Raw genomic sequence first — 11,928 nt, forward strand, 5'->3', positions numbered from 1 at the left:
GCACAGCCGCGGTGGGCTGTCGGCCCTCCTGCCCTGGGACACGCCAGGGTCGCCTCACTCGAGGGTGCCGCGCTCGGCTTTGGCCCAGGCCTGCCGTGACAGCGGAAGCTGGGTACGCCGTGGGCAGCCCGCTGTAGGCCCGCGGAACAAAAATCTTCTCATGCTCAGCCGTGAGACCGGATGAGGCTTCTTGTAAAGGTGTTTTCATGTCAAATAAAAGGCAGAGCTGCTTCCTTAATTGCTCTGGCTAATTATATATATCCAAATTCATGCAGCGCTTATTGCTCGGGCATCACCGGTGCACCTGTTTCCCCTTGTTCTGAAACCCCTGCTAAATTGCATGTGCTCTTTCTGCAGTATCATTTCTAATGGCAGGCAGTATTTTTCTTTAAGTTTTTTTGAGTAAACAAAATTGTAAAAAAAAAATCAGAAGATGTTGGGAATGCCCATCTGCTTTTGCTTCGCTTTATTTTTCAGATCATGTAAGTAGTATGTAAACAACATTTGGATTTCACTTTAGTAAGTGGAAGCATGGTGGCTTTTAATAGCTTAAGGGCTTGTGGTGTTCCTGACTCTGCTGCTGATTTGATTTGTGACTTAGGTCAAGTCATAACACGGTCAGGTTTCAGAAAAAGGCCTCAGTTCAGGAGGCCTGATTTCAGGCACTTGGGGCTCGATTTCGTTGAGCTTCCAGGCATTCGCAGCTACTCTGAGCTTCAGTGCAAGGAGTGGGTGCCACAGACCAGGCTGAAGGTGTCTGACCCTAAGCCATTCGAGCCTTTAAAGTTGACCTTGACGCTCTGGGGCCTCTGTTCTAATGCATGTGATTATTCTCAATGAATGTATGACCGGGGAGGTGTTTTGAGAACCTTACACGAGCAGTATAAATATGAGAATTGGAATTTTTGTTGTGCATTTCTGTATTACTGCAATGAATACAAACTGACCACCCCTGCAGGGTAACTGGTTCACAACACAGTGTTTGGTATTCTGCTGAGGCACTTTGAGTTGGGTGCCTGGTTGCCAGGGGTTGGTTCCTCTGAGAGACAGGCCAGCCTGCCTAAAATGAATCAGACCCCAAGCTGTGATCTTTGTGGACTGAAGAGGAGTCCCTGGGGAACTTGTCTTCCTGCTTGAGTGACTCAGCTACCTGGGAGGGATGCATTGAAAACATAGCCCATGAGTGATGAAAGTGCTGGAATATTACGGTTTCTAGCTTGAGTTGGGATACTTACTGTTAAAGAAAGTCAGGGCAGGAGTATCTTGGCTTGCGTTCCTCATCTGTAAAATGAAGCTTACCTCTTCCACCCTTAGCTTGGCATGCAGACCATAATCTTAATATTGGAAATTAATTCAGCTTTCATGAGGGATATGGCCCTAGAATCAATTACGGTTTCCTTAAATTTATTTCCTCAGCAGGCTTTTAAAATGTAGAATAAATGAGTGAGGAAAAGTAAATGAAAAAAAAACCAAATTCAGTTATGGAGAAAACACTGTTGTTTAGCAGCTGAGGTGCCTGTGTCTGAATCTGGAAAATTTTATTTCTTCTCTTCAGTGTTCATGAAAATGAGCAAACAAAAATTAGCTCTGAATTCACAAGTTAAATAAAACAGGCGGCCTCAAAAAACCTTGTCCTTTACTGAGAATATCTACTTAGGGAAGCCTCAGGATAGCATAGAAAATTCAGGTGGTGTCATTCCCATTTGACGAGAGCCTGTGAGCAGCAGCACTGCATGGTCCAGGATATTAGATCTGGATCAACTGGCAGAAAGCATGGGATGGCTTGGAAACACCTGTGTGCTCTCAGTCACACTTCAGCAGCTCGGAAATAACTGCCATTGTTTTACAGCAGAAGGCATAGAACTTTGACTAATGAGGTTCACCCAGTCATCTTGTCTTTTCTGATATAAAGTAGTAGTAGTCAAGGAGTGTGTTTGCTTTCAGCACGTTGGCACTCGAGCCTATGAGTTGGGACTCTCACAGTGTCTCTGAATAGTGTGTCTCTATGAGTAGCCTGATATTTGTGCCTTCAGAAAGATACTGGTGTTCAAAACATGGTCATTGAACAAGGAGCTGAAAGATTAATCTTCAATAAATCCTAATGCTTATATAAAATAAAGACATAGTTACATTATTAGTTTGTAATGTTAATAAAACACGGAACCTTTTCAGTTTACTGTGCATCAACACTGGGATATTTCTTTCGCTATCCAACAAGGTGAAGATGGCTTTTTCTCTTGGCACACTGTTTTCCTGTGTGGATGTTTGACTGTGTTGCAATATGGCAGTATATCTTTGTCTTCAGAAAGGTCAAAAGAACAGTTGTTGTACTGAGACGGTGGTATCAGCCTATACCAAGACAACAGGAACATGGAGCATGTCCTGTTTAACTCGGTAGACACATACCAAACAGAAGGTGGTGGTACCTTACCAAACAGGAGGTGGTAATAAAATCCCTTCTTCACCTCCCCTTTTCGTTCCCCATTTTCACCTTTCCCTGCTGCAGTGCTGAAGTGCTGCGTTCTTTAGATAAAGTATAACCACTTAAATAAGATGAGCAAAAAGAGTGATGTCACTGTGATGATTACATAGTTGTTGCCTAATGTGGTTGCAAATAGAGTAAGCCAAGCCATTCAGTTGTACCTCTGGAACTGAGAAGGTTGGTGTTGATCTAATATTTATGATGGTTTGAAAGTCATATTATGTAAAAACTGTCAGATTGAAGCTTGTACCCCCTGCCTGCAGAGCGGGACAGCTGAAAGTTGATCAAGCACTTCTGCTGACTAAACCCGTAGAGCTTTCTAATATTAGCTGAGGTGGTTAGTTGAAAGACGCAGATGTATAATCAATGTGCTCACTCTTCCTGAACGTCTTCCTGTTCCTGTGTCTCTCTCTCATTCGTGACTTAAGTGATCGAGGCACCAAGCTGCATGGCCAATACTACTCATGGGTTTTTGCAGAGCACCGTGTGAGGGGTTGTCCAGGAGCAGATCTGTGCTGCCTATCAGTGAGTCTTTCTGCAAAACTGGCTATGATTCTGGTCTCACCTTCACCGGAGTGGAATTGTCTTTGTTAAATGAAGAGAACAAGTCTGGTGTGAATTTAAAGGAAGAAAAGCCAGAATCAAGACCTCACCTTTTCAAAAACTATAGAAATTGATTTTTGTAATAATTTTTTTTAGTTTGTTCAAAATTATATTGTTGTGGATTTTCTTATCTTTTCCTACCTATAGTGTGAGGAATTTGCACTTTCCCCCGCCCCCGCCAAGAGAAATGTATTAAATGCTTTTAGTGTTCCCAAACTTCTGCAAGACAATTAACTGTTCCCTGCTAATCAACTTCAGCATCCTTTGTCAACCCTGGGATACTTATAATTTAGTAAGTAAGATCAGCAGATGTTGCCGTGGATTTTTTTTCTTCACAGTCTAAGGAGGACCTTGGCAACTGTAGCTGAGATTCTCAGTGATTTCCACTATTAACTGGACAGTGAAGTTTTTCTGAAGAAATAATAAGTCCATGGGGACTGAGTTAATTGCTGTCTTTCAGTGAAATAACCCAGCATGATCCCTCTTCAGTTCTGCATTATGGTAAATGTGAGTCCTGGCACTAATCAGTATTATCTTTTCATCTGGCGTTTGGAGCTTTGTTAGTGGTTATTTGTCTGGAATGCTTACATCTGTTGACACTAATTTATAATGAAATTATTATTTAAAAAGGGAAGAACAGTCTGATGACCTGCCTCCCTATGCTCTTGATCTTTTTTTTTCAATTTGCACCTATTAAAAAAATAAAAATCATTTGATAAGGCTCATTAGAAGGTAACTGATGTTTCTGATAAACCTCAAGTACCATTGTAATATGGGAGAGATTCATTGTTGCGTGTTTCTGTTTATGACAGAATGCAAAGTCTGGCGAAATCCTTTAAATCTGTTCAGAGGAGCTGAATATAATCGGTAAGTGCTATGACATTACAGTTTCAGGCCGTTAACTGTACTTTTCGTTAATCCAATTCAGGGATAGAAAAACAAAAACAACTGTGGACACATGTGGTCATGCCAGCTTCTTCTGTCATTTGTAAGATGTTTCTGAATGAAAAGGAATTTAAATTCCTGCTCATGCACTTGTTATTCCCGCAGTTTTTGGTGACCTTATAAAAAAAATGGAAAAAACCCTAAGTGCAGTGTACCTGGTACTGTTAATGCAGCAATTCTGTTCACATCGGTTGTAGGAAACAACCTAATAAGTTACAGCTAGATTTCGCATAGTCTTAATGTTTGAATATTTGTGTTACCAGTTTCCGGTGTGTACTTTCCAACATCCTCATCAGCTTAGGGTCAAGTACTGTCGCTCCGTCACAGGACAGTGACATGCAATGTATGTTGGTTAGGAGATGGGCTGGGTGAACTTAGTAAGCTGTGCCCGTCTCTAACATCTAGGATTCTTTTCTAGATTTATTTTGCCAAGTATGACCTTATTTACCAAAATATCTCTTCGTTGGCATGTTTGCAGGTATACGTGGGTAACAGGGAGAGAACCTTTGACTTACTACGATATGAATCTTTCAGCACAGGACCATCAGACCTTCTTTACATGTGACACGGATCATTTACGGCCCGCAGATGCAAGTAAGAGACCTTGTGAATGACCATTTTTGCTAATAGGTTAATGATTGTTTTAAACTGATGCAAGAAAATATCAGTTCTCTCATATAAACAAAGGGCAAAAGTTTGATTGTGCCTGAAAAACCATTGCTGTTCGATTCATAGTATTCTAGATCTGAACAAGTATCTATATAGGTATAAACTATCGAATCTGTGTCACTGTTCTTATTTCTTGATGAAGTCATTCAAGGTACCATTTGCAAATGTAAAGACTGCTTTTTCCTCCTGTTTCTTGCAGTGGCTTCAAACATTTATAGCTTAATTTACCTCCAGCTGCAGTCTAGTATGTGTTGAGTTACATTAACTGGGTCCCATTTAGTATACACTGGCAGAAGAGAAAGAGCTTATGTAAAACTTGAGTCGTGTGTTTTATTCCCTGGTGTAGTTAGAAGCTCTGTAAAAAATGCGAACAACACATTTACAACTGAATTTGATAGAAGTTAGTCTGATTAGCCTGGATGTTGTTTCCGTTTAGCATTAACCTAAAGCAACATCACAGTAAGGATCTAGAACAGGAATCCTCTCTATCTTTGTATTCTTTTGTGCCCCGTGGAATCTACTACCTTAAGAGGAAAAAGCTGTTTGTCACCTCTATATGTGACAGTGCAGATGGCATGATCTCTCAGCCAGATTTTACCGTGGAAAAAGGTTTAATTAAATGAAAGAATAAAGCCGAGTATTCAGGGTAAAAGCTCATGTTGATTATGTATCTTTTGAGTGATCACTAAGCTCTTTGAAATGCTCTGAAGTTAGTCAGGCTGAGAGCAATAAATTCTGTTGTTATAATGCAGTAAATTCTCCTTGTTAACGCTGTAATGACTGATATGTCCCTGTTCTGCTTTGTTTATTGAATAGTAATGCAAAAAGCCTGGAGAGAGAGAAACCCACAAGCCCGAATTTCTGCAGCACATGAAGCTTTGGAATTGAATGAGTGAGTGACAACAACATTAACATTTATTTCCTGTCATTTAAAAATCCATTTGATGATAGCTTGAGGCAGGGGGTTTGCTACAGTAATTTTTAACCATGATTACAGGCCTGTCACAGCAAGGCCTACAATGGGAGGGAAGAAGCACAGCTGCATGTTGTGCTAGCTACCCAGAAGATCCTTAGGGCAGCGATGACAATGGGAGTCTTCCCGTTGGGATTTGGATCAGCATAGTGAACTGTTAATTAAGTTGCCTCCTGATGAGCATATGAAATATGCATTTATGGGATGGAGAGGTCCCTTTTGGATTTCTCAGTCATCCTGAACAGAGGCAAGAAAGGAGGGACTCATAAACACCCTCTGAAATATTCATTTCATAGTGTGAGAAAGTATGATGTAATTTTTAGGGACTTTTGGTCTTTGAGTCCATTATTTATTTTCTCAGTGAGAAGTGTAGTATTCTGACATGCCACAATAAACTCAATGCTGTGGTGCTTTACTGGCATGGCAAACTGTATAAATTTTGTCAGAATGCATAAAGTGGAGAAAATCCCTTAGGTTGCTGTCAGAGTTTACTGCATTCTAGAATTCCTCAAACTGGAGCCTTATGGATTGTCCTTTTCATCAGAAGAAGAAAAAGAATTGGTTGTTCCTGGACAGCAGTTTAACTGAGAGAGCGTGTAGCATAAAAGGTTTTTGCCAAAGTGAGCTATAATTCTAGCTCACTAGTTCTACCCACATATCACAGAACCACAGAATGATTGAGGTCGTCAGGGACCTCTGGAGGTTCCTCCTTCACTCTCTTGCTTAGGCGGGGCCACCTACAGCATGTTGCCCAGGACTGTGTCCAGATGGCTTCTGACTATCTCCAAGGATGGAGATTCCACAACTCCCTGGACAACCTGTACCAGTGCTTGATCACCCTCACAGTAAGAAAAGTGTTTCTTACTGTTCAGATGGACCCTCCTGTGTTTCAGTTCATGCCCATTGCCTCTGGCCCAGACACTGGGCACCACTGAAAAGAGCCTTGTTCCATCCTCTTCACACCCTCACTTCAGATATTTACAGGCATTGATGATACCTCCCCTGAGCCTTCTCTTCTCCAGGCTGAACAGTCCCAGCTCTCAACCTTTCCTCATATGTGAGGTGCTCCAGTCCTCTAATCATCTTCATGGCCCTTTGCTGGACTCTCTCCAGTATGTCCATGTCTCTCTTGTACTGGGAAGCCCAGAACTGGACACAGCACTTCAGGTGTGGCCTCACCAGTGCTGAGTAGAGGGGAAGGATCACTTACCTTGATTGACCTGCTGGCAACACTCATAATGCATCTCCGGATACCATTCACCTTCTCTGCTGCAAGGGCACATGCCGGCTTATGGTCAATCCTCCTTCACTCTCTTGCTTAGGCGGGGCCACCTACAGCATGTTGCCCAGGACTGTGTCCAGATGGCTTCTGACTATCTCCAAGGATGGAGATTCCACAACTCCCTGGACAACCTGTACCAGTGCTTGATCACCCTCACAGTAAGAAAAGTGTTTCTTACTGTTCAGATGGACCCTCCTGTGTTTCAGTTCATGCCCATTGCCTCTGGCCCAGACACTGGGCACCACTGAAAAGAGCCTTGTTCCATCCTCTTCACACCCTCACTTCAGATATTTACAGGCATTGATGATACCTCCCCTGAGCCTTCTCTTCTCCAGGCTGAACAGTCCCAGCTCTCAACCTTTCCTCATATGTGAGGTGCTCCAGTCCTCTAATCATCTTCATGGCCCTTTGCTGGACTCTCTCCAGTATGTCCATGTCTCTCTTGTACTGGGAAGCCCAGAACTGGACACAGCACTTCAGGTGTGGCCTCACCAGTGCTGAGTAGAGGGGAAGGATCACTTACCTTGATTGACCTGCTGGCAACACTCATAATGCATCTCCGGATACCATTCACCTTCTCTGCTGCAAGGGCACATGCCGGCTTATGGTCAACTTGGTGTCCACCAAGACCCCCAGGTCCTTTCCTACAAAGCTGCTTTCCAGCTGGGTGACCCACAGCAAATGCTGGTGCCCAGGATCTTTTTTTCACCCTGACCTGTTATTTCCTGTTCCTCAACTGATGACTCTTTGTGAAACACAACTTGAGGCAGCTGCAGCCCAATTCTATTTTCATATAAAGAATAATCTTGTCGGCAGTGTGCTTTGTATCAGAAAGAAGACAACAGGCTATATCGCATCTAACTTCAGCTGCTGGAGGGGCACAGAGTGTTAAGAGATCTAAATTACAGTTGAAAGCTGGATGAGGTGATTCCCACCATACATTTCATCTGAGTATTCCTGAAGCTGCTTTCCTGCTTTGGGGGATGGCTGTGTTTTTGCTTGGTTGCTTTTTTAATCTCTACAATTACATTTATAATCTTTTCATTTCATGTGGCAAGTGTTAGAGGTCTATTGATTCTTTTCATACTGTTACAGTAATGGAGACATTTTGTGTTAAAATAGTGCATAAAACTAGTCTTGGTTTCCAGAAGGAGTTTTAGTGGTGCAGGCCATGATTGCTTGGTGAGATAATGCTTTTCTTTCTGGAGCAGTTGTCAGTAGGTTTACGCAAGTGGCTGAGTGATACAGTACTGAAAAATGCGAGTCACGGTCTGGTTGCCAGAGTATTTGTCAGAATAGTTCTTCAGGAAAGTATATGGACAAAACTCCATTGCCTCTGTGTTTGGGGCATCCTTGCCAGTCTGCATGTCTTCATATAGCTTTTACTTCATGCAACTTTGTGATGTTTTTTCCTCCAATATTTTTGCAGGTGTGCTACCGCCTATATTCTCTTGGCTGAAGAGGAAGCGACAACAATTGTAGAAGCAGAGAAGCTGTTCAAGCAAGCTCTGAAAGCTGGAGAGGGTTGTTACAGGCGCAGTCAGCAGTTACAGCACCATGGTGCCCAGTATGAAGCGCAACACAGTAAGTTTAAAGCTGTTTTTAAAGGCAGAGAAATTCCGGGGGGGTTCTTTGGGTTTTGTTGTTGTTGTTTGGGATTTTTTTTGGTTTTTTCCTCCTCTCAGAACTATGTACTCCCTATTTAACATTGGCTGGAATGTTAAATTCCAGAGCCAGACTGTTCTGTGTCAGTGTTTTTGCTTGGTTCTGTTACTGAACTAACAATGCTCAGATTACAGATGTACCTTTTTGTTGTCATGGCAGAAAATGCTGGACGCTGTTTTAGGAAGTTGCAGTGAAGTGCCTTTAGTCTTTTTGAAAACTTGGGTTCATATGGTGAAAAGACAGTAAAGAATGATGGAAACAGGAGTGAAGTGGTGCTTTGCCAGCTTTATTCCATCAGCTGTGAGAGTAAATACGTACACCACATTGTTCTGTGTAAAAGTTAATGAGAGCCATTAGCCAGCATGACGTTTGAAAAGTTAGTTGCATACATTAAGAAAGGTCACACAAACAAAAAATAACAACTGAAGTAATACAGTGTTCTAACTGAAAGTGTATATTTTTATTATATAATTTTAAAAATTTCGAATAAGCAGATTTACCTGCTGTGATGATATTTATTAGATGGTTCTTAAACCTAAGAAAATACACAAGGGTTCACTGCCAGTAAATGCTCAAAAAGATAAAAAAAGCAAACAGTCTTAGGTTATTTCTAGTCTAGAATGGCTACCTCAGGCAAAAATAATACCAATTAATTACATTACATAAGTACAAGCACTAACATACTTTGGGCGTCTTCAGGTTTCTTAGGACCTGAAGTCATAGCCTCTGGCTATCTCACGTAAGTTAAAGATTGCTGATAAAAATTATACATAGTGAAAGTGTCTGTGATCTCTGGTTTCAAAAGTCTACACAAGTCTATACCTGAAAACCTGAGCTTTTGTAAAGCTTGGGGGTAGTATTTTAAACATTTCTTGGCTAGAAGATGATATGTAGGATTATTTGCTTTTTTTGGTGAACATAAAAATACAGAGCAGCTGAGCCCTTGAAGCAATTTTCAGGCTCTAGCAGGCTTACAGTTGTCTGTGAAACCCTAGTTTGTGCACTCAATCCATCCTGAGCACAGAAGATTACAGCAATACTAGGAAAAATACACTATAAGAGTAATTAAAGACTGCCACGATCTTATGTCCAAGATAACATGGTTAGGTTTGTGCCGGCAAATAAAAGCATGGTATTTTAATTTGTGTCTGCCAGATGGCTACTGTGAGATTTGACACCTTTAAAATTCAGTATCACAGCAGAGGAAGTAACCAGTTGAGTCACAAAATTAAGTCATTACCACAGAGCAGGAGGGGCTGAAAAGTGACTTCCAGCTCTGACTGGGCTCCAGGAGGGGCTATAAGGAGGGACAAGATTGTCACCCGTCTCTATGCCACCTGGTCTCCCCTTGATAATGTCAGTGTGCGCCCACAGAAGTTCCACCCTCAGCGGTGCCTTGCACACAGGGGCTTAAAGTAGGATTCTCTTGTTTACGTACTGGTTTTCTGCATGCTTTACAAAGGTGGAGAGCTCAGCTCTCTTTAGAGAGGAGGGATCATGGACAGATGTGTTCCATGCTTCTGAGATGTCTGTCATACCATTTCTGGTCCTTGAAGTTAACTTCAGGATGAAAAGTGGGCATTTAATCTTTTATAGGTGAAAAACAGCATGTAACTTCTTGAACAACAGCTTATTGCTCTATGTGTCTGTTTATTGATGTATTCAGCCTCCTTCATATAGTTGTTTATGTTAGACCGTGGATTTTAAGAATAAAACTAACTTTGAGTACCAATTTAACCTCTTTCAAAAGGTGCTGGTTTATAGAAAGCATGGGCAATCTTCTTTTTAAGGTGGCTCATCTTAGTCACCCCATATCATTAATCACCTTGGAAAATTTTGGCCTGAAAGGTTATCTTGATTTCATAGTAAGTCAATGCCTTTTGACCATTCTTTCTGAAAAAAGTGAAAAGGAGCTTGGCCTGAAATGTATACCTCTTAGTTACACTACATAAACGTGTTGAAAGAGAGAGAAACTGATAATTGTTTATTAAATATATAGAAATCAATACAGAGATAATGAATTACGTAATATAATATACAGCTAAATTCCTTCCCTCCCTAATTTATTTTTTTTCTTCTAAAGTCAGACCTTTCAACCTGCTGCTTAATCTATTTGTAAATTCTAATCACAGCTTTAAAGCAATTCGCAGGTACTTGGCATGTTTTCATTGTACATCTTGTTCTTATTATGAAAGACTTGCAAATGCTGGGAACAGGCTAAAATCTTCACAGACTGCATACTATACACAAAGCTAATTTGTAGCAGGTGTCTTACATTTTCACGAGATGGTGATTTTGTAGATGATTAGCTGTCTGCTCATTTCCTGTTGGTCCGGAAGCATGTAAAGAGCTCACATTGGTGTAGTGGGGAATAGAATGAGAAATGAAAGGAGTAAGAATTCTCCAAGAGAATAATTATTGCAACTGTTTAGGTGTTGTCATCTTTGTGTTAGGGCATCCTCCAGCACATAGGACTGTATATCTGAAAGATGTTAATCTGCCATCCGTAATTAGCAGTGTGAGGAATGCGAAGGTGAGAATTGGGTAACAAGTAAAGGCTCTGTAAACAGAAAGTTCAGGGTATACTTTTCTTCTAATCATTAAGAAAAAAACTTAGAGGACGACGTTTTGCTACGTCTCCTGTTAATAAACACATGCATCTTAACTTACAAGAAAGGCAGGATATAATGTTCAGTTTGATGGATGCCTTTGTCTTAACCATGTATTTGAGTTGGTAAGTCACGTAATGCTGTGTGAGTGACCACAGAGTTCTATACCAGTGTTAACACCATAGGGGTGTTCCTTGCTTCGCTTAACTACTTGATGCTCTATACCCTATAGTATTTTCTGTACCTTCAGATCTGCTTATATTTCATAGGTGTAAGGCCAGCCTGTGGGTCCTTAATTATACCACTGCATATCTGGAGTAATTCCACTGATTTCAGTGATGTTGTGCCACATCTGATTCAACAGAGTTTGGTAATTTTTTATTGAATGATTGTGAAAGCATTGATGATAGTGAATAACAAAAAATGGCAAGAAAACTATGTTTCCGTTTGTATTGGAATATTAGATGAATATTTGTTTTACCTTTTTTATCTTAATGCTGTTTTTTTTTTCCTCTTATACAGGAAGGGACACCAATGTGTTAGTTTATATTAAGAGGAGGCTGGCAATGTGTGCAAGAAAACTGGGAAGGACCAGGGAAGCAGTGAAAATGATGAGAGATGTGAGTTTGGTTTTGTTTCGCATGTGATACTTAGATGATAGCATGGAAATGATACACGTTTGCTTACAAGTTAACGTCCA

At 41.1% G+C, this 11,928-nt stretch overlaps 1 protein-coding gene across 1 annotated transcript; it reads left to right on the forward strand.

The window, feature by feature from the left end:
- Positions 1–3,897: 3,897 nt before the first annotated feature.
- LOC104488907 (suppressor of tumorigenicity 7 protein homolog) lies at positions 3,898–11,848 on the forward strand (the record flags this gene model as incomplete). The annotated part of the gene is made up of 5 exons (XM_010131001.1): positions 3,898–3,952; positions 4,509–4,624; positions 5,516–5,591; positions 8,384–8,538; positions 11,751–11,848. Coding segments are annotated over 5 exons (500 nt in total), but the record flags the coding sequence as incomplete, so codon positions are not given.
- Between the last annotated feature and the right edge of the window lie 80 nt (positions 11,849–11,928).

Source organism: Buceros rhinoceros, unplaced genomic scaffold (genome assembly GCF_000710305.1).
Source record: "Buceros rhinoceros silvestris isolate BGI_N320 unplaced genomic scaffold, ASM71030v1 scaffold6652, whole genome shotgun sequence".
NCBI lineage: Eukaryota > Metazoa > Chordata > Aves > Bucerotiformes > Bucerotidae > Buceros > Buceros rhinoceros.